The sequence below is a fragment of the Molothrus aeneus genome, chromosome 26 (genome assembly GCF_037042795.1).
Source record: "Molothrus aeneus isolate 106 chromosome 26, BPBGC_Maene_1.0, whole genome shotgun sequence".
NCBI lineage: Eukaryota > Metazoa > Chordata > Aves > Passeriformes > Icteridae > Molothrus > Molothrus aeneus.
Window position 1 is genome coordinate 3,793,974 of NC_089671.1, and position 22,233 is coordinate 3,816,206.

Sequence of the window (22,233 nt, forward strand, 5' to 3'; positions counted from 1 at the left end):
GTCATCTCAGGAGCTCTGAGCAGCCAATACCTGCCCTGATCGAAGTATGTGTGTGTGTTGTAAGAGAAAATGTGCTGCAATGACTTTATTGGGCAAACTTTTTCTGTAGATCTGCAGTAAAATTCTGGAAGTGCTCATTGTGTTGCATAGAACAGGTGTAAGGTGAATAAATGTGGATTTTAGTAGGTTGGGGCTGGCTCTCAGGGCTCACTAACTCATTAAATTTGTTACAGCTTATCTGAGTGTGTCCCAAGAAATTGTCCAACTGTTCCTGAGAATCATTTTGTTTGAGCTACCTGTGATTCTGTTGGGTTTTTTCCTTTGCCTGGGTTCTGGGCACTTAAGGGTTGTGTCTCTGAGTCCTTCTCAAAGTGATCTCACCTGCTGCTTGTGCTGCATTTGCATTTGTTATCCAAATGTTAAAATGATTCCACAGAACATGGGGGGTTTGTATTCCTGGCTCCTCAGGGAGTGCTGATGGCCATGATGTTGGGAAATTAAATTCTTAAAAGTGAAATCAGTTGAGAACCCTAGTTTGATATAAAAGTGCATGCTGACAGGTGTGCAAACTGAAAAAGCAAGCAGCCAAAAGTTTTACAGTTTTAAAAGAACATAAAGACCTATTTTTGTACAAGGGAAGGCAGGAGTCAAACTTTGCTTGGGAACATGTGTGAGAATTTCTGTGATGTGAGTGCACTCAGGATCTAGTCTAATAACCAGTGATTTTTTTCATTTGTTTTTCAACTTCCAAAGCTCTTTTGGTGCTTGGAATGCCTCCTTTTTAATGTTTGTTTAGTTTTTAAGTTTTATTTATGGCTGGATTTTTCTTTTCTCCAGACTAAATAAATGAATTTGGGTTAGGTGTGATTACTGCAGAGTAATATTCAAATTGGAGCTGCACCTACAAGTAGTTACAAATGTATCTTTTAGAAAATTTTTCTGGAAGAGACTGTTTGACTGTGAATATTAGAAACATGATTATCATGTTGGCATTTTTAAAAGGGAAGAAACTGTTTTGTGAAAGTCAAAGCCTTTCATTTCAGCCCATCCCAAGAAAAATATTTAGATTTTTCTATTTTGGCACTACTTTTCATAATATATTCTTATTTTATGTTGAACTCATTCATTTTACTGCTGTTTTTTCTTTGGTGGAAGCTGAGCAAATGTTCTCCCAAGAGGTTGACTTTTAATTAAAGAACCAGTTTGGATATTGCTGTGGCAAACATGCAGCTCTATCCAGTTTCTGCATTCTGCTGTGAAAGGAAAGAAAGAACACCAAAAAAAGCTTTTCTTACACATTGTCATCAACTGTTTCCAGTTTTCTCAGTGATATCTAACAAAAACTCCTGTGTTGCTGTGGAGTCCCATTTGAAACGTGCCTGCTGCAAAGCAATAATATGGGACAGCAAGTGTGTGTTTATTAAACCAGACCAAAATAGGAGGGAGTGGAGGGCAGTAAAAAGGCAAAGTTTACAGAAGGAAGGAAAATGTAGGAGAGGGCATCTTCTCTAAGGAGTGCTCTGCTCCCAGGACATTGTATAGAACTGGCAGCTGCTCTTTATGTTGAGAAGTTTCTGCAGTGACTCACGATCTGGAAAACAAAACCAGCCCAGTTCTGCTTTACTAAAGATGGACTTTCATGTAAGAGTAGTGTGGTTTGACTTGGCTTGTGGAGCATGAAACCAAAATTTTCATCTTTTTTTGGGGAAAATGGAAAGTCCTTTCTGTGGTCAGCGTGGTCAGTTCTGTGGAGTGCGACTGGAGGGGTGGGGGTTTGTTCTGTATTTTCCCCCCTCCTGGGAGAGGTTGCTGAAGCATCTGAAGCTCCTTGGTCTCTTTTCTCTCCCCAGTGCTCCTACCAAGCTTTTCCTCTCCATGGCAACTGTGAGCAGGAGCTCTGAGCTGGAGAGCCCAAGGGCTGGGAAGTGATGGGGAAAGGAAAGTTGATGAGGAACGATGAGGGAGGGAAAGTTCTGAGACAAGTGAAATGGCACCTGTTGTGAACTTTCAGATCAAGAGAGACTGGAACCAGTATTTATTTTTTAGGCCAGACCAATGCAGCCACCACTCTGTCCCTGTTTAAACAAGACAGTGGTTCTGGAGGATATTTGTCCTGTAGGACATCCATCCACCAGTCCAGAGCCTGAAATATGTTGGGCTGAAAGGCTGTGTTTGCTGCAGGGGAGGGATGTTTAACCTCAGTGAGACAAGGCAAAACTGGATTTTTGTGATATTTGTTAGCCTGCATGTGTATGGTGATTGTATATAATGAAAGCTGAAGAGCATGGAACTGTGTCCTGGACACTGATATCTGCAGTTAATTCAGATACTCTGTTTACATAAACCAGCAGATGTGTTAAGGATGGTTAAAGTAGTTTTAATTTCTCCATTCTCCTGTGGTAAAGAGTAGATGTGACTTTCCCTTTTCTTCTTTCAATCTGTGAATGAAAGTGGTGACAAGGTTTTTGGTCCTTTTAAACTCTTTTCATTTCTGAATTCTGAAAGCGTCAGCATTTGAACCAAGTAGGTTGAGTAGATGCAAATAAAAAAAATAAAGCAATGGTTTGGGTTTTTAAAGTAAATTCTGGTTTTGGGTGTTTAGACTGTTACTTGAGTAACTTTGTTTTATTTCAAATATCATTAGTGTGTTTGCTTAAATATTTGTAATAGAAATTATTTTAGTAGATTATTCTAAGTGTAGACTATAATTATCAGTATCTGATAATTATAATGTGCCATGGAAATAGAATTGTTTGCTCTTTCATCTTAATTAAGGGCAGCTCTTCAACTAGAGAATTCAAAATAGGGACAGGTAACCACTGCAGAGTGCTCCAGCACTTGGGGAGAGACAGCCAGTGAAGGACTTGCCATTTAAAAGAAGCTTGTGCTAGGTAGAAATGTAATGTTCAGACACTCCAGGGGATCTGGATCCTGTCAATATTCCAGCTGTGGCAGCAGAGGCTATTGGCAAATCAATTTTTTTCCACCAAATAAAGCTATGGAATTTGAGTGGTGTAGAAGTGGACATTTTCTGCCTTTGTAGTGCCTCAAACTTGGAGGTGAAATTTGATTCAGAGACTTAGTTAACATGCAGAAACTATCTCAGAAGTATCTCATTTGCATATAATAAAACTTGAGTATGTTTTGGGAAACTTCAGTGTGGGTAAATTGAGAGTAGATTTCTTGAATTTAGAGTAGTTACATGAAAATTCAGTTTAAAGTCTGGTCAGTCAGGTGGTGGTGCTTAAAGGAGAAGTAACCTGCTGGTGCACCTGCTCTGCAATCCCCTTGGTGGTTTTGGGGTTAAACAAAGCAATTTCTATTTGAAACAAAATTTCCCTGTGGGGCCCAAATCCTTGACAAATGACAAGAAGTTAAAAAAAAAAAGGTTGTCAAATCCTAGTATCTCTTAAATAATTTAAACTGAAGTGTTTGAAGTGGCCAGAGTTCTTTGTGGGGCTGTGGGTTTTTTGTGTCTGCCACTGAATGTTGAATTTTAATATTGGCCCACTTGCCTCATGAAAAAGAAGATTGTCTTTGAAAGTGAAGAGCTTGAAAAATTGTATATGTTTACTGCAGGGAGACATTTTTCAATGTTTGAGAGATTTTCTTTTGTGTTTATGAGGCACAGTAGGGTAAACATGGGCTGTGGTCTTCAAAAACCCTCACACAGGAGGTGCAGCTGCTCCAAAGCAGGGTGAGCTGTGTGGGTTGCCAGCACACTGAAAAATCAGCAGTAAAATACCAACATTTCAGCTCAAAAAAACCTACTTGTAGCACTTTGACATCATTATATATTCCATTGACCTGCACTTTTAATTCCAGTTGAGCAGCCACTTGCAATGCTTCAAGATTTATGAGCACCCTTGGCAGAGAATGTCCATCCTTTGCACTGGAGATTATTTATTAGATTGCTTGGGTTTGCTGGTTTGGGCTTTTGAGGGTTTTTTTAAAGGTATCTGAATGTTTCTTGGGATCACAGTTGATGTATTGGCCAGTAATACATTGAAGCACAAATTGCTGGGAATTTCTGAATATCCAGATCACACTTTGTGACTCTCCTCTCAACTTCAAATTCTCTTCATCCCCAGTACAGAGAATATTAATAACAAATTGAAAGTGAAATTGGAAAGAAAAAAAGCCAGCATAGAAAGACTTTAAATGCTGTGCCATCAAGTCATTCAAGAAAAATACAGTTTCTTTCTAAAATATTCTGCATCTTTGAATACTTGCCTTTTTTAGCTCTGGAAACCAGTTTATATTTAGTTGAGAATTGTTCAGAGCAGTTCAGTGTCCAAAAACAGAAATTGTTTGAGCTCTTGAGCTGTGGTGTGTGGTTTGCAGTGTGGATGGGGAGTGTTGAGGTGCACAATATCATAATGTGCTGCAACTGTGAGGTCTAACACAAATGAAGCACACATTTTCTAATCCAGTCTACTTTTCCTATTGTCTGTTTTATTATTACTTTTGAAATTTCTGCTCTTTCTACCAAAGCAAACAGGAAAATTCACAAATTGCTTTAAGTAGGAGATGGAATGGTGTGACTAATGCAGCCACAGGTTGTATTGTGCTTGCACCAAAGTACAATTCTTTATTGTGTTATTATGACACATTTATATCCTGATAACACATTTCTTCTAGATCTGCAATAGCACCCTTGTGCTTCCTTTGTAAGAGGAAGTGTTAGAGATTAACTATTTCAGAACATATTAGGAATGCCTTGTTTTAAAGTTCTTTTTTATTCCCTTATTACTTTCATGTGGCAAATCTACAAGTGGCTTTCAATTGCACCAGTAGATGTTTAGATTGTATATTAGGAAACTCTGTTTTGCTGAAGGGTTGTGAAGAACTGGCTGCTCAGGAAACTGGTGTAGGTCACCCTGGAGGTGTTTGAGATGTGTGGATGTGGCACTTGAGGACGTGGTGGTGGGGCTGGGATGGTTGGGCTTCATCTTGAAGATGTTTCCAACGTTACTGATTCTGTGATTCCCTCCCATGCTTATCTCGTGGTACAGAGACACCAGCAAATCAGTGTTTGGAGTCCCTTTTTCCAGCAGTGGTCCTTCACTCTGGTTTATCTTTGCCTGGAATTACTGGGGGATTTGTCACTTCCCATTAGTTGAGGCAAAGCAGGGTGAGTGTCCTTGCTGCTCTCTTTCTTGGAGGGCTGTTTCATGGCATTGCTGTGTGACAGACACATTTTTCTGCTCCAGAAAGAATTCTGGTTGATATCTCTGCTGCCTTTTGTGATACTTGTACTCTGTGAGGGCCATCAGGGATTTCAGAAGATCTGTCCTGTGGTGGTATCCTGCATGCCCAGCCAGGACTGCAGTGTTGAAGGGAACTCCAGGACTCCAGAGTGGTTTATTGTGTGGGCATGGCTTCTTTTGCTGTGGGGTCCTCTAATTAAACCAGCTGTGGCTTATGCACATATGATTTTGGGTCATGGTGGTAGAAAAGTTGAGTTGAATCTGGAGAACACTTGCTTTGTGCCTGGCTGTGAAACTCCTTTGTCTTTGTGTGTTTGCCATGATTAAACATTTTCCACTGCAGAGTGCAGAGGCATGTTGGAAGACACTCATAGAAGCATTCCTTCACTTTCCACAGTCAGAACTCAAACTTGGAAAGTTATTTTTATCCACAGATGAGCTTGACCTGTTACTTCTGTAATGGAAACATCTTGCAGTTCATCTTCTCTATTGTTTGGGTGTGTAATTTGTTGTACAAAATTTCATTCTGTAACACTCGAAAGGGAGAGCTGTGTCTGGAGCCTTCTTGCCATACCAGTCTAGGGGTTGATTTATTTTTTTGGAATCATTTGTTGTGCATCAAGATGTTTCTTAGAGGTGGCTTTTCTTTCTGGTAACTTTTTTTCCCCTTTTCAATGCATTAGTGTTTTAATGATGGTGTTTCAGATTCAGCAGGATCTGCCTTAGCAGCTTTTCTCCCACATTAGACTTATTTTCTGTATTTCTGGGAGTATTGAATGGAGTAGGGTGGGTTGAACAAATGCCACAGAGAACCATTTCCATTTAGTGGTAACATCCAAGCAGACTGGAACTCACTTTATCTCTTCATTTCCTTGAACCAGTTTTTGGGGAGCTCTGTTATCTGCAGAATATGGTTAAGAAATAATGAATGTGAATCTTAAAATTCCAGACTATTTGTTGTGTCAGGACACACAAAGTTTAATAGATGTCCCATTTTAATAAGGAAATGGCTGCTGTGGATAGCTGCAGTTTTTCTTTGGAATTTCTCTGTGCATGAAGTGTCCTGCTGACACTTGTCTATGCACAATGGATAATTTTGACATTTATTTGTTGACCACAATCTTAGTGTGCTTAGTAAGAGGACCAGTTTTTCTCTCAGTTCTTGGATTAAACCTAGATGATGGTTTATGAGATTTTTCTCAACTTGTTTTTTTCTAGAAAGGGAAATAAGCTTAATGAGTGCATCTAAAACTTTAAACTGATAGCTGAGAAATAGTTGCATGTAGCTGGTTATTTTGACAGAAGATTAAAATATTTCATCTGTGAGGTAGGGGCATTTAAAAAAACATTCCTCTTTTATTTTTCCTTCTGCTTGGCATCAAGGGTAGTGGAATTCAAGGCAAGAAAATGCAGCATCTTATCTGAATTGACATCTGAGACTGAATTAATTATGCTCAGTGTCTTTTCTTTCAGGTAGTAAAACAGCTCTTTAGATTAGCTTTTATTGGTAAACTTCATCCTTCTCTAATTTTGCCTCTTCATCCTGTGGATATGGCTCCTGTTCATTGACGCATGAGGGTGGATTGGGGGGGTGGTTGTTTGTTTTGAGAAATTAAGAATTTTTGAAATATTGTCATAAAATACCACATTTACTTTCTGGTTTTGGTTTGTAGGTAGTCAGAAGAAACATTCTAGTTAGAAAGCAGTGGGTAATTTGCTTTAGGGTCTCTTTTATATTTTAATTTGGTTGAGATTGTTGTCCTATGACATCTGCTTGAAATGAGCATTCCTGGATGCCCTTGCTGGATAGGAGAATAACTTGCAATCATTGAATACAGAATACCTGTTTGGAGTGTGATGTTTCAGGTTTAAACTAGTCAGGTTGAATAAAAGCGAGGAAAATTATTATTTTGGCTGCAGGAAATGTCTTTCTTTTTAAGTAGTTTAAACAATTACATTCCTAGATATCATTTTAAAGCTTCAAAAGATGTACATTGTATGGAAAATGCAATTCCTGCATGTGTCTAAAGCAAAACTTCAGATATCTTGTGTTTTATTTTCATACTGTTAGTTAAAGAATAAGATGATTAGCTGACTTAACACATTTCTGTAACTGTGAAGCTTGTGAAGCCTTAATTTGCATTAGTTCAGAATGTTAACACAGTGATTGATGACAGATGTTCAAACACGCTGACCTGTGAACAGCAGAATTCTCACTGTTGTTTCTTATTCCAGGTAGGAGAAGACAGAGAGCACATCGTCCTCGTTCTCCAATATTGGAAGAAAAAGATATCCCACCCTTGGAGTTTCCTAAATCCTCAGAGGACTTAATGGTGCCTAGTGAGCATATAATGAATGTTATTGCCATCTATGAGGTACTAAGGAACTTTGGCACTGTTTTGCGCCTCTCTCCTTTTCGTTTTGAGGACTTCTGTGCTGCTCTGGTAAGTCAAGAGCAGTGCACACTTATGGCAGAGATGCACATAGTGCTGTTAAAAGCAGTTTTACGTGAAGAAGACACTTCAAATACTACCTTTGGACCTGCTGACCTCAAAGATAGCGTTAATTCCACTTTGTATTTCATAGATGGAATGACGTGGCCAGAGGTTCTGCGGGTATATTGTGAGAGTGACAAGGAATACCATCATGTTCTTCCTTACCAAGAGACAGAGGACTATCCTTATGGACCAGTAGAGAATAAAATCAAAGTTCTGCAGTTCTTAGTGGATCAGTTTCTTACCACAAACATTGCACGTGAGGAGTTAATGTCAGAAGGTGTCATTCAGTACGATGATCACTGTAGGGTCTGTCACAAGCTCGGGGATTTGCTCTGCTGTGAGACTTGCTCGGCCGTGTACCACCTGGAGTGTGTGAAGCCGCCCCTGGAGGAGGTGCCCGAGGACGAGTGGCAGTGCGAGGTCTGCGTGGCACACCAGGTGCCTGGAGTGACTGACTGTGTGGCTGAAATCCAAAAAAACAAACCCTACATCCGCCACGAGCCCATCGGCTACGACCGGCACCGGCGGAAATACTGGTTCCTCAACAGGAGGATCATCATGTAAGTGAGCCAAGCACTGCATCCTCTCTGAGCAGCCATATTGTGGGTTCCGTGCATCGTTTAAATTGCTGTTGCCATCTTAAAATTGCCCTTTCTTTAGATAAGGCTGCTGCTTGCTCTTTATTACTAAAGACCATGTAAATAATCCATATTTATCCCAAATTAATACTCTCATAATCTATACATAAAAACAGGACCTCAGGCTTAATATTAATGTACTTAAAACACATGAATGTGAGGCAAAGAAAGGGAGAATTAATGAGAACTCCCCAGTTTCTTGTAGAAGTTACTGAAGAGAAGTTTGATTCTCTTTATGATCACATGGTGTGTAGGACACTGCTTGTGGTCTGTCACCACAGTGTTGGGCTGCCAGGTTCTGGTGCCAGTTTGATGCTCTGCTTTTGAAGCTGAAACTTTCAGAGATGCTCAGAGGGATTCATTGTTACTAGAAAAGCAGAAAATGTTGCATTGAACGTTGTTCTGTAGTGCAAAGAAAGTCACCAGAGAAAGTTGTGCCTGTCTTTGAGGGAGGTACTGTGTGTGTTTCACACAATTTCCTGTTACTGGTTGGTCTCAAAATACAAATGTACCTCAAAATATTAATAGGAGTCAAACCCTTGCTAATGAGGGCATTGTGCCCTAGATTTTACCTGAAAAGTTGAATCTGAAATTCATTTTTCACAGGAAAATGGCTAAAGATTGCTTTTGTCATAAAAGACTGTTCTTATCTAATTGTTCTCATAATGGAGGAGAAACAATATTTAAGTGAAATTAGTGCTATTGTTAAATTAGAAGAAATAGAGAATTTAACAGAGCTCTGAAAACACAGAAACACAGTTTCCATTCAGTGTTACAGAGAAAATAAACCACAGCTGGGTACCTTAACAGAATTTGGTACAAAGCAGGTTACAGTGAATGTTAAGATAGTAGCCAGTGTGTTTAAAAGGGACTGTGAGGTCTGCTGATGGTGTTACATCTTGCAAAGAAGACACTTCTAAGGGCTCATGGTATTCCTTTAAAATGTGGGGCTGTTTCTCTGGGGTATTGTCAGCTGATGCTTTAAGTGTTAATTATCTCCGCTCTGTTTCCTGTGTTCTTCTTTCATATTTGTAAAAAAAGAGTCCATGTTTGATCTTTTTTAGTTTCTCTGGGTTATAAATGTCACAGTAATGCCAAGTAACCTTTCAAAGGATGCAGGGAATCTTTTATACTCTTTTTTTTTTCCCTATATACGTGTTCCATGTTTATACTCAGTCACATGCTCCACAGTGAGGGGTGCATCATTCAGGTGGTTCACCAGGATGTGATGGGCACCTGAAGCTGTTGATATCCAATTATTCCATTGCTTCATACTGAATTTCCTACCTTTTGTTTTCAGAAAATGTGTTGAAATTTTGATTTTTACAAAAAGCCTGGTTGTGAAGGACAAAACTGGGATTATTTTAGTTGTGCTTTAATAACTTAGGGTTACTTCTGCTTTGGTTTTGTATCTTCCTCCTCAAACTCTTGAGGAAAAAGTTGTTCTAAAGATGGGTTTGTCTTCACTGTTCTCCTGTACTGGCAGAGATCTGGGAATTATTAACATTAAAAATCCAGATCACTCGGGAGCTGATTTTGAGATAAATGGGCAGACTTTGTTTCCTCCCTGTATGTAGGCAGATAGGTAATTATTTTTAACCAAACTTGATCTGTGAAACAATGTTTTTTTTCCCAGTGAAGTAGAGTATTTGATGTTCAGAAGGTTTTGATACAGGCAATACTTCAACATACTTCAAACTAAAATGAATCATGCAGGTGCTTCGTGATCCTTAGAAATCTGCACATGTGAGAGTTGTTTCTTTCTAGCACATTGGTAGAAATTTTAACTGCACTTAGAAGAGACATCTTCAAAAGTTAAATGTGTTGAGTTTATAAAAACCAATATTTTGCATTCCTTTTAGGTGTTCTGTGGGCAAATTTCATCATAAGGGGTCAAAAGTAGTACAGAACTTAATTCCAGGGAAATGCAACTTTAATAACTCATATAGACATTAAACTCTGTAATTTCAGTTTTTAAATTCAGTAAGCATGCTGTATTGCAAACCCAACTTTTTGCATATATTTACTTATTTATTTATATATACACACTGAACAGGATCAAACCACACCTGATATCTTGGATAACTGAAGGGTAACTTAAGGGATAACTGCCAAATGCTAAAACCTGAGATTCGTGAAATTATATTATCATATCAACGTTATTAAAATGAATAGAAGATATTCCCCAATGCCATGTGATCAAATGTATCAGAGGAAACTAATAGATCTAAAAATAATCTGCACAAATACCAATTTGAAATCCTGCCCAGGAGGATTAGAGAACTGAAATCCTAAATTCTTGGTGGTTTTGTTTCTCAAAAGGGTTTTCAGAGCTTTCTACTTCTTCTCCCCTCTTCCACTTTAAATGTCATAAATCCAATCTACTGCTGGTTTTCCTACCTTTTAAAGGGTTTTGTAGCTTGTTCCCTGACACTTTTATTTCCATCACTTGCCTTTTTGAAGCCCATCATTGTGGGATTTTTTCTCTTTTCCACCTCTTCTGTTTTACAGAGATGGAAAAGTGGACACTGGAGGAGTCTCCTCATGAACAAATATCAACAAAATTAAAACAAAAAACAGGCCAAGAGCAAATTAATTCCTGACGTTTTTGTTTCAAGCTGTTTACAAATTAAGGAGGATGCCTCTGGGTCAATTGCATTTGTTTTACTTGTGAAGATTATTTCTGCAAGTTATTAACTCAGGAGATTTGGGACTTTGACTTGCATTGTCCTTCTAAACTGCTGCAGTGTTTTAACAAGTTTATCTTTGTAGAAATACTGAGATGCTTTGGATTTATCAATTGTCTGTGAAAACAGAAAATGAAACACTGTTTGGCTTTCATTTTGATAGCAGAAATAGGGCACACATTGTTATTCCTGAGTTGTATGGATCTTCCTCAACAGTCAAAAGCAGTTTCAGCTTTTTTTGTCTGCAAGATTTGTCATGCTGTTTATGTTCTTAGGGGGTCCTCCTCTATTTTCTGTAGTTAATTTACAAGGGTTTGGGTCTTCATTTGAATAGATTGCTTTAAACAATTTCCTGAATTCTTCAGTTTCCAAGTATCATCATGGAATTCAGGAAGTATCTGCTACTGAGTACTAAATATTTTGTTATCACCTTACTTGAAAGTTTGGATTATCTTCTGTGTTGCTTTTATCAATCTTTAAACTTGTCTCTGCAGCCTGCCAGTGAATAGTTCCTGGCAGCCAAGGAGGCTGAAAGAGGTAGGAAATAATCATGTGATTCTTTTCTCCCTCCTTGGCCTCACACTGTGTGTGACTCAGCTGAGTCCCCCTGTCCAGCACCGAGCTGGCAAATCTGCCTGGGCTGGCTGAGAACAGCGCTGGGAGCTGCTCCTTGTCAGCCTTGGATATTCCATCTTTTTATGACAGCCCCTCTGATTTCCTCAGAAAATCATGTCCCTTCAGTAAACACAAGATGATGTTAAGGGAAACTTAGCTGGAATTATAGAATTGTTAATTTAAGTCTTATCTGAGTTGGCCAAAATGGATTGCATGGAATGATTCCTGCTGTGTGCTCCAAGTCTTCCCCTGGCACACATCTGAGTCTTGGAAAGAAGGCTGGCCAGAGATGAGCTTGGTGTAAGCACACAGAGCAGACCAACCAGTTTGTGCCATTTCACATTCTGTCTGTGCTTTTTCCAGAGAAAACTCTTTAATTCCTGAAATTCTCTTGTTAAGGTTGTGATAGTCTTCAGATCAAAACAAACTTTGTGCTCAAACCCTGATACAAATGAAGGAGAAGAGTATTCAAATACTCTTGGATAACCTCATTGTCTGTTTCTAGAATAATATCTGAGCAGTTCTTTAATGGGCAGCACTCACATCACACGTGGAGGGATCAGCTCCAGGTGCTTTCTGCAGAATGCTCTTGGTGGTTTGATGTCTCAGCTCTGCCCACTGAGCCCTGGGGTTTACTGGTCTGCAATACAATAAAGCTTTACTGGTGCTGAAGGCTTTTCCTTGAGTTATCCAGGGAAACTGGAAACAGCAGTTAATTGCTTTTCAGTCCAATGCAACCTTGCAAACCTGGAATAGAAAGAGCTGATGGGAAGGGAAGAGCCAGATGCTGCTTGGGAGGTTCAGGTGACACATCCTCACCCTGGCTGCATTAGTGCAGCTGGAGCAGTCTCAGATTTGCTGAATGGGGGGAGAAACGTGAAAATAAGAAAACACTTGGATGGTCACCATGAAAAGAGAAGCAATGTGTACAAGATGCTTGTCTGGCAGATGGATGCAGGCACAGCCTTTCCTCATGGAATATATTGTCAGACTTGATCTCAAAGGTCTTTTCCAGCCAAAGTGACTCATTTTATATAAAGCATTTATATTGTTGCATATCTAGGTCATATGAGAGGATGTATAAATGGCATTATCTCTCTAGCAAATAATCCTGTAACAGCTACAACAGAAGGGATCAAAATGAAAGATTCAAGGTCCCTTTTTGGTCAGTTAAGAAACAGAGTAATAACAGCCTCATATTCTACAGTCATGTTTGCCAGGAGCACACAGCCTTACAACTGCTGCTCTGCAGGGTCTTGCACTTGCCATTTCCCTTGGGCACTTGCCAGGGAAAACTCAGAGGGCACCCATTCCCTGTCGTTTTTAGTTAAGCATTTTATTTCATCCTTTTATTTCCTCTCACTGTGTAAAGCTCCATTCTTGCATTCTCATCTCCCCCTCCATCTTGGTTTTTGGGCGTTTGCCTTTATCTTCCTCTTCTGTGGCTTTTGTTCACCACCAGTAATGAAAGTGCTGTCATTCCTATTGTTGTTAGTAAATAACTCTTGGTTTAGAGGAAACATGGTTTAAACAGTTGTTTTTCTTTAACATGGAAGTTTACAGGCCTAGAATATTCCATAGAGTCAAATGATTGTCAGTGTTGAGCTGTTACATTTTGGTGTGTTGTATGTGATGGTCTTCCTGAAATGAGCTGTTTTCTGAGAAAACTTGTCAAACTTAACAGGTTGATGTGGTTAAAACTAATGGGGTATTGGCATTTTAGAGGGATAAATGGATAAAGCAGAATTAGTTGCTTTTCATGAGCAAAGGCCTTTACAACAGAGATGCAAGTTTCTTTGCAAAACACCAGGTTTTATCATCAAAACCTAAAGTCTGTTCTGCAATAATGATTGTGACAAGTTAGTAGTTGAATTTTGTGTAATACTGCCTCTATTAACTTCACAACCACCTTATCTCAGTAGTGTTCTGTTTGAGTTACAAATATGAATTGGTTCACAAATACAGAGTGGGAAGCAGTAGAACAACAATGATCAAGTTGCCTTAAGGTTGTTTGTCTTTCTGAACCCCTGAAGCCAATTTGTGCCATTTTTAATATGTAAGCCATAGGAAGGGACCCAGTAGAGAGGAACCTGCAACAAACCCCACAAGGGCAGAGGTTGGAGATTTCCAGTCAGCTTCCCATGGCTGCCAGCACCCTGGGTCAGGGCTCCCAGTGAGCCACAGGCCTGCAGTGCTGGAACAGGGGGTGCAGGGGCAGCAGGAGTTCGGCTCCTCTGCCCAGGACAGGGCCAGGCTGGGCCATCAGTGGCACCCACACGGTGTGGGAATGTGCTGTGGAAATGATGGGCTCGTGCCATTCTGGGTCTGGTCCTTGCCATTCTGGGTCTGGCCCTTGCCATTCTGGGTCAGGCTCTTGCCAGCCTGGGTCTGGCCCTTGCCATTCTGGGTCAGGCTCTTGCCAGCCTGGGTCTGGCCCTTGCCATTCTGGGTCTGGCTCGTGCCAGCCTGGGTCTGGCCCTTGCCAGCCTGGGTCTGGCCCTTGCCATTCTGGATCTGGCTCGTGCCAGCCTGGGTCTGGCCCTTGCCAGCCTGGGTCTGGCCCTTGCCATTCTGGGTCTGGCTCGTGCCAGCCTGGGTCTGGCCCTTGCCATTCTGGGTCTGGCCCTTGCCAGCCTGGATCTGGCCCTTGCCATTCTGGGTCTGGCTCGTGCCATTCTGGATCTGGCTCGTGCCAGCCTGGGTCTGGCTCGTGCCAGCCTGGATCTGGCCCTTGCCATTCTGGGTCTGGCTCGTGCCATTCTGGGTCTGGCTCATGCCATTCTGGGTCTGGCTCGTGCCAGCCTGGATCTGGCCCTTGCCATTCTGGATCTGGCTCATGCCAGCCTGGGTGTGGCTCGTGCCATTCTGGGTCTGGCTCATGCCAGCCTGGGTGTGGCTCGTGCCAGCCTGGGTCTGGCTCGTGCCAGCCTGGGTGTGGCCCTTGCCATTCTGGGTCTGGCTCGTGCCAGCCTGGGTGTGGCTCGTGCCAGCCTGGGTGTGGCTCGTGCCATTCTGGGTGTGGCTGCTGCTGCCCCCCAGGATGGAGCAAGCCGAGCTGAAATGCAGCAGCTGCAGAAGCACTTGGAGCATGCTGCCTGTGCTCTGCAGGCTCCAGGAGAGTCTGTTACCTGAGGTATTCATGGGGCTCCCCTGGGCCTGTGGCCCTGCTCAGGTGCTGTTGGCACCAGTAATTCTGGGCTCGTGGGCTCATGGAGTACTGCAGATTAAAAATGTGGAAATCCCTTGATCTTTTCAAAGGGATTGTATTATGACTCATCCCTTCCTGGTGCTCTCACAGGTGGATGCTGTAGGATGCCAATATAAAATATTTTATGAGTGTGACATTCTATACTTTGAATTTTCTGTCTGTGTTTTTTCCTGAATATGCTGTCAGAAAGTACCATTATGGACTCTGGACTTACAAATTGTTTCAGACTTAGTAGTAAATTACTGGTTAAAGAAATAGTAAATATAATAAGAATAAACCTTGTTGTCAGATTGGACAAATGAGTTTTAAGGAGACTTCAAAGCTTTCCTGAGCAAGTTGTCATGAGAACTGAGGGGATGAAGAAAGGGAAGGAAACAAGAAAGGAATATTGATATTAAACTGGGTGCATATGAGCAGTGTGATTTATTTATTATATATTTCATAGTGCTCTGTAGATAGCAGGTGATAGCAATTCTTGTCATTTATCCAGATATTTGAAAATCAATATTTTTAAAATACTCCTACAGAGAGGAAGATTCAGAAAGTGAGAAGGATAAGAAAATCTGGTACTACAGCACAAAGATCCAGCTGGCAGAGTTAATTGAATGCCTGGACAAGGATTACTGGGAGGCTGACCTATGCAAAACCCTGGACGAGATGCGTGAGGAAGTTCATCGGCACATGGATGTGACAGAGGACCTTACAAACAAAGCAAGGGGCAGCAACAAGTCTTTCCTTTCTGCAGCAAATGGTAGGAATATTTGGTGTAATGAGAATAGATGCTGCACTTTGAATCAAATCTAGTTTATCTTACATCAGAAGCGGGATTTATGTCATGTTATTTGTGCTCCGTGGCTCTGGAGGTGGTTTGTTGTTTCATGTTGACAACATGCTTTATATTGTAGATGAAATTTTGGACATTATCAGAGCAAGAAAAGGAGAAATAGTGGAAGATAAAAACACAGGAGATGAGGAAGCAGAAAAGGCTAAAAGTGATGTTGATAATGACCAGACAGATGCTGAGAGAGACAAGGAAGAATCTGGAGACCAAGATAAAATTGAGGAAACACCGAGTGAGCAAGATGTGGAAAAAGAGAAAACAGAAGGTAAAGAAACTGACTGTGCTTTAACAGCTCCATTTAAGTGAAGTGAAGTGAACCCCCATTTATTTAAGTGTTGATGCAATACTTTGTATGATTCTCTTAAGATATTTCTGTAATAGGTGATATTTGTCAGTTGCGTTGTGCTTTGTTGGAATTGTTCTTGTTAAGTGATTTCACCAACTTTCCTACTTCTATACAGCTGGCTCCTAGATACCCTGCCTTGAGGTACAGGTGGCACTTACAGGTTGTGACCAGCATGTTTGTAGTAAGCCACAGTTTTTAACTTTTTCCTACTCACAATTGGTTTGTTCTTTGATTCTGAGACAATACCATCTCATAGCAAAAAAAAAAAAAAAGGAAGGGAAAAAGCTTGCTATTTTTCAGCATTATCAAACAAACAAAGCTGCTGAAGTTGCTTTCTATGGATGATGCCAAATGACATCCTAAGGCATAATAAAGAACATCCCTAAAGTTTTGTTGTGCGTTTTACTATAGAGGCAACAGTCGTTGGGGATAAAAGTAACTCTGTGACCTCCAGCACTGATGACAGCACCACAAATCCTCCTGCAGGAGAGAATAGTTGCTCTGAAGGGAAGGACGCAGTGGGGTGTCAGTCAGAAACCCTTGATAGCAACAACGTGGCAGAGAAGAAGGTGGCATCAGAGCTCCCTCTGGAACTCTCAGGTACAGAAGGCACTGTTACCAATGCCTCTGTAATTTGGGAAATCTGTTTTTCTCTCTGATTTGTCCACTAAAACCATTCCCAGCATATATCACTCATGCTGTTTGCTTGCAGTGCCATCCTTTACTGCTACGTTGTCATTATTAACATTTCAAAGTTAATTTTCTTGCAACTAGTGCTTGAAATTTGTGGTCCTCCATGACATTAGCATTTGTTTCCATGCCTTCCAAAGACAACTATGGCTAAGCTTTTTATTTTCTGTTTTCTCTACATTTTATTTTTCCATAGTGATCCGTAATGATTGTTAGCATCCTCTCAAAGTTTATTTCAAATCTAATTTGCTGCTGGCTTGTTTATTATTTTAACCTCTCATTTACTGTGTAAATTACTAACAAAGTGTTTTCATTCATGAGAATAAACCATTGCACTGAAATGTCAAGATTAAAATTATCATGCTGGAAATTTTAAACAGATTTCAGAATTATAAGCTCAAGGGTTATTGTATTTTAACATGTTTTGTTCTGCCATGTCAGTGACTCAAAGGTAATAATATACACTATTTAAAATCAGACAAAGTTACTTTAGGAATAAGTGGGAGTTAAGTATAACATGAAGCATGAGTGTACTATTCTAGAATTACTTTATATTACATTTAGAATTATATTCTATTACAGGATTTACTACATAACCAAATGTTGTTCTAAACAGCCGATCGCCATTAAAATTATCAGGCTTTTCTTTTCAGTTTTATTCTCAGTTCTTAAAAATCTGAACATGTGTGATGTGAACACACTCAGTGTGTTAGGTTTAAAAAGGGGTAGTAAATGTTTTCCCTCCTACAGAAACAGTTCTCCATGCAGTCACAGTCTGCAGCTTTTCAACTTATGAAAGTCAGTGCATCCAAACCTTGTAATAAACTTTTCTGAACAAGAGGACAAAATGAAAGCTAAGATTAATCCGTAATCTGCAAGCCTCATAATGCTCTTTTTAAGTACAGAAAATGTCCTGATGTACGAGACAAAAGCCATATATTTTAGATACATGACTAAATATTTTTGCCAGTTCTCCTATTTTTTATTCCCTTTTAAAGTTAAAATAACTGTGTAAAGATTTAATGGAAAAGATACAGAGTATAATTTTGTTTCAGACACCTTTATGGGTTTGTATTTTATTTTAAAGATTCACTTATATATTTATCATTATTTATTATACTTTCACAAGTACTTTTCTCCTTCCAAAGCTTCTGCGTGAGTTGTATATTCATGGGCTCTTTTTTGGTAGGAAAGTGTGTGTGGAGAGGGTTTTTCCTCATGTCTAATTCACTATATTCACAGCAATGTTTGTGTTCTTGCTATGAAATTCAGTTTGAGACTGACAGAGAGAGGGAGGGTTACTGAACCAGGATCAGTGAGGCAGTTATCTCCAGATGAGGGGGAAATAGGGTAAAATGCAGAGATAGATGAGAATGTCTGTTACCATCCTTGTTAAATGCAATTTGAATAATAATCTTTATTAAGAGTCTGGTTTGGGTGCTTCCATTCTCCTCCAAACAGCAGCCATGGAAACAGGTCCATTTCTCCTCAGAGTAAAAAGGGAAGTGGATCAAACAGTGGTGGTCACCCATTTGGCCCAGTCAGAAATCAGGATGCATTCAGATTAGGGATCCTCTAAGAATTCCAGAATATTTCTCTGATCCATCCTTCTGCTAGGAGGGAATATTTCACAAAAACCAAGTTTTGTTCTCTCACTCTTAACAAGATCAGAATCCCTGATGCTTTGGAATAATTCTAGAAACAGGCAGATCTTGTAGATTTTAAACAGCTGAGCTGTCTCCCTTTGGCTCTAAGCCCAGGAGACATTGCTGGGTTTGCTGTTTTGAGGGATGGGGGCTTGTTCCTTCTGGGAGGGTGCAGGGATTTATTTTGAGGTAGCTGCAATTCAGTGATATTTAGTCCAAAATTCCTACTGGGGCAGCACAACAGGTGAGGTGACAACAAGGTCCAGAGCTGTCAAGACAGTAACAAGGACAGCTGAGGACCAGAAACCCATTTGAAGCCACATCACGATCCATCAGATCAGGAAGGGGCTGATATTTTCAGTGGGCTGATATTTAGAGTGTGCCAATGGAACAGATTCCTGAGAATGAAGGTGCTGAGGAAGAGACAATCAAAGACTCATTGGAAAACAAGGGAAATTGAAAGGTGTATGCTCTGAGGAACAGCTAAAGCACAAGAAAATTAAAAGAGAGAAAATCAGATGCTTCAGGAAGACCAAATTTTGTGAATTCTAAATGCAAAATGGTCTCAGAGTTATCTGTGTGTGCATCTAGAGAAAAAAAATTTCTTGGATGAAATACAAATATATTTTAAATACAGGTATGAATTTCAGTTCTTCAGAGATGTAGAAGTTGAAACTGCTTGAAACAGAAAAAAAAATACTGTCATGGACACAGTGCTCTGAAGGGAATTAATATTTTCCATGTGTTTCCCTTCAGCCCAGCAAAACATGTTCATCTGCCTTTTTTTAATGAAAACTTTCAAAAGTTTCATTGGTCCAACTCAAAAGAAAAAACTAAAACTGAAGTTGTTCTTTTGTAGAAGAAACTGGTCAGATGGTCCCCAGCAGTGGTTCTGCTGCACCTCCACAGGCAGATGTTGAGAACAGCAGTGGCAGCGAGCTGGGCTCTGGCCAGAATGACTCCATTAAGACTCTTGATGATGCTGAAAATGCAGAGAGGGGATCCCAGGCTTCAGAGGATTTAGGTAATAATAATGATGATGATGATAATTATATTAATAATAAGGATGATAAGGATAATGACATCTGCAACTTTCATTTTATGCATCGTTTCACTAAACTTTCTGTTCTTTTTGTAACTTCCATACATCAATAGAAAACTTCCAATTGTTAAATTTGTTTTAAAAGCCTTTTTTTATTCCTGGGCAGGAGAGAAATCCAATGGTGACAGAAGTGATTCTCCAGGTGCAGGGAAGGGCGCACCAGGCTCGACACGGATGCTCACCAGATTGAGAAATCCTGACAGCAAACTGAGCCAGATGAAAAGCCAGCAGGTTGCTGCTGCAGCAAATGAAGCAAATAAGTTATATAAAGAAACCAGAGAGGTTTGTGCACGTCTTGGAAAACTTAAAGAACTACAGAAAATGTTCTGGAAAAATGTTCATTTCTTTAAAGGATACTAAATTTTACTGAAAAGTTTTAGAAAGTTATTTTTTCAGGCAATGGAGGTACTTCAAAAAAAGGCAGTAATAATAAATTAACAAATGGTGAAATTGTTATATCACAGGAAGCTTTTTCCCCCCTCTCTTTGCTCTTTTGAGTGTTCTGCACAGAGTGATAACAGTGACCCAGTGCACTGGTAGAGTAGTTTTGTATGACTGGGTTGTTTGTTGTTTTGGTTCTGGTTTTTTTAAGTAGCCCAGTTTTTACAGGAAGGAAATGCTCAAACACTGGGGCTTTTTTTGCAGTTAATTGCATATTATTTTGTATATTAATTTTATTTTTGTTCATTGATTTTCCATGTAAGTTAACACTTAGTGAATTTATTGACAAACAAATTAGTCCAGTGATGTTACCTGTGCCATGTTTTCAAAGTCCAGGATCCTTGTTTCCTAAGCTGCATGTCTGAATTCTCTGATGTACCAAGGAGGGGGTTCACAGAGGCCTTACCTGAGTTTAGTGAAGCTGCTTTCCTTTTTTTAATGTTAAATTTGATCTGGGAACATCCTAACTCTGTAGACAGGCAGTGATGAAGTACATATATTGGTGTATTAGATAAACAGTTATTTGTTTCTACACACTGGTGCAGGGTATTTTTATTCTTTTATATATAGACATTTGAAGCATAAATCATAAATAAGAGAAGGAATTACTTTACAGATTCCCTGAAAAGTTTCCAATCTTTCTTTCCTAAGGTTCTGGTGGTCAACTCCCAAGGGGAAGTGTCCCGAGTGAACACCAAGAAGGATGTTGTGATTAAAGGAAATATCAACAACTATTTCAAACTGGGCCAGGAGGGGAAGTACCGTGTGTATCACAACCAATATGCCACCAACTCCTTTGCCCTGAACAAGCACCAGCACAGGGAGGACCACGACAAGAGGAGACACCTCTCACACAAATTCTGCCTGACCCCAGCTGGGGAGTTCAAGTGGAACGGGTCTGTGCATGGCTCCAAAGTTCTCACCATATCCACCCTGAGGCTGACCATTATTCAGCTGGAAAATAATATCCCAGCATCCTTCCTTCACCCTAATTGGGCTTCCCACAGGTAAATGATAAAATGGAAATATATATTCTTGTGTTTTACTTGTGGTTTTGCTAGCAGTGGTAATAAACAATAGTCTTTGTTTTTTCAAATCTGTGATTTCCAAGCACTGTGCCTCACTATAATAAAACATAATGTGTGTTGATGGTGGAGGCTAAAAGGGTTGTACATTTGAGTGAAGTATTACTACAGGAGTTTTTATCCTCCCATGGAGTCTTCTTAAAATGGCAAGCTGCATTAATGCATGTATATGTTTCAGATTGTTCTCTTTTTTCCAATTTAGGTCTAACTGGATTAAGGCTGTTCAGATGTGCAGCAAACCCAGAGAATTTGCACTAGCACTGGCTATTTTGGAGTGTGCAATCAAACCAGTTGTCATGCTGCCCATCTGGAGGGAATCCTTGGGGCATACGAGGTAAAATTAATAAATATTAAAATATTGTTGAATACGAGAATTTTAGTTTGGTTTGCAATTGCTAGTTCCTCTAAGCCTGTAAGAATTATGTTTAAATTGAGATAGTCATTCAGCACTTGAAGTGTATTTTCCCAAACAGAAACAGTGAAAAACCATGACAGTATTTTTATAGTGTCGTTGCTCCTGCATTTGTTTTAGCTGAGCCACAGTCTCAAAACTGCTAAAACTCTGGCAGAGTAGAGGAGCAAATTTCAACACTCTCAGTTCAGTGGAGTCTGGGTTTTGTCTCTCATTTTGTCATAGGAGCAGAAAATAGATGGGTCTAGTGTTAGACACAATTGCATCCAGCTGTGTTTGCCTCACTGAAATAGCAAAAAAAGTGATGTTCCTGTTACAAGTAATACCTAAAACCTGATAGTGGGCATTCCACTTAAATTCAGATATTTAAACTTATTCAAAGGGGTATTAGGTGCTGTTGACATCTTATACTTGCTTGCAAAATCCTGTACTTAAATGCACTTAAATCTGTATGGATTAGATTACGCAGAATGACAGCAATAGAAAGAGAAGAAAAGGAGAAAGTGAAAAAAAAGGAGAGAAAACAAGAAGAAGAAGAAACAATGCAGCAAGCTACATGGGTGAAATACACATTTCCTGTCAAACACCAGGTGAGGGTTTCTTTTGTGGGAAGTACAAAGAAAGCACAGAAACTGTTGATTTCTGACTCTCTGTTTTCATTTAACCTTACAGTGTTCATGTCCTTGTGTTAGTCCTACATGGAAATAGGGACCATGGCCATGTATTCAAGCACATTATCCTGGTCTGAACTGAATTTGATCTGTCATGCTCTTATTGACACTGCCTGAGTGACAGATACTGGTCTGCAAATGCA

General features: G+C 40.0%; 1 protein-coding gene across 8 annotated transcripts in view; it reads left to right on the plus strand.

The window, feature by feature from the left end:
- BPTF (bromodomain PHD finger transcription factor) overlaps positions 1–22,233 on the plus strand; it is a 55,582-nt gene that overhangs the window by 6,383 nt on the left and 26,966 nt on the right. For 7 of the 8 annotated variants that reach the window (XM_066565855.1, XM_066565859.1, XM_066565856.1 and 4 more), the window contains exons 2-10: positions 7,446–8,268; positions 15,384–15,607; positions 15,762–15,962; positions 16,455–16,643; positions 19,239–19,403; positions 19,588–19,763; positions 20,574–20,929; positions 21,210–21,341; positions 21,880–22,009. In XM_066565855.1, coding sequence (XP_066421952.1) covers positions 7,446–8,268; positions 15,384–15,607; positions 15,762–15,962; positions 16,455–16,643; positions 19,239–19,403; positions 19,588–19,763; positions 20,574–20,929; positions 21,210–21,341; positions 21,880–22,009 — 2,396 coding nt within the window. The remainder of the gene's footprint in view (positions 1–7,445; positions 8,269–15,383; positions 15,608–15,761; positions 15,963–16,454; positions 16,644–19,238; positions 19,404–19,587; positions 19,764–20,573; positions 20,930–21,209; positions 21,342–21,879; positions 22,010–22,233) is intronic. The other variant, XM_066565862.1, reaches the window with a different exon arrangement.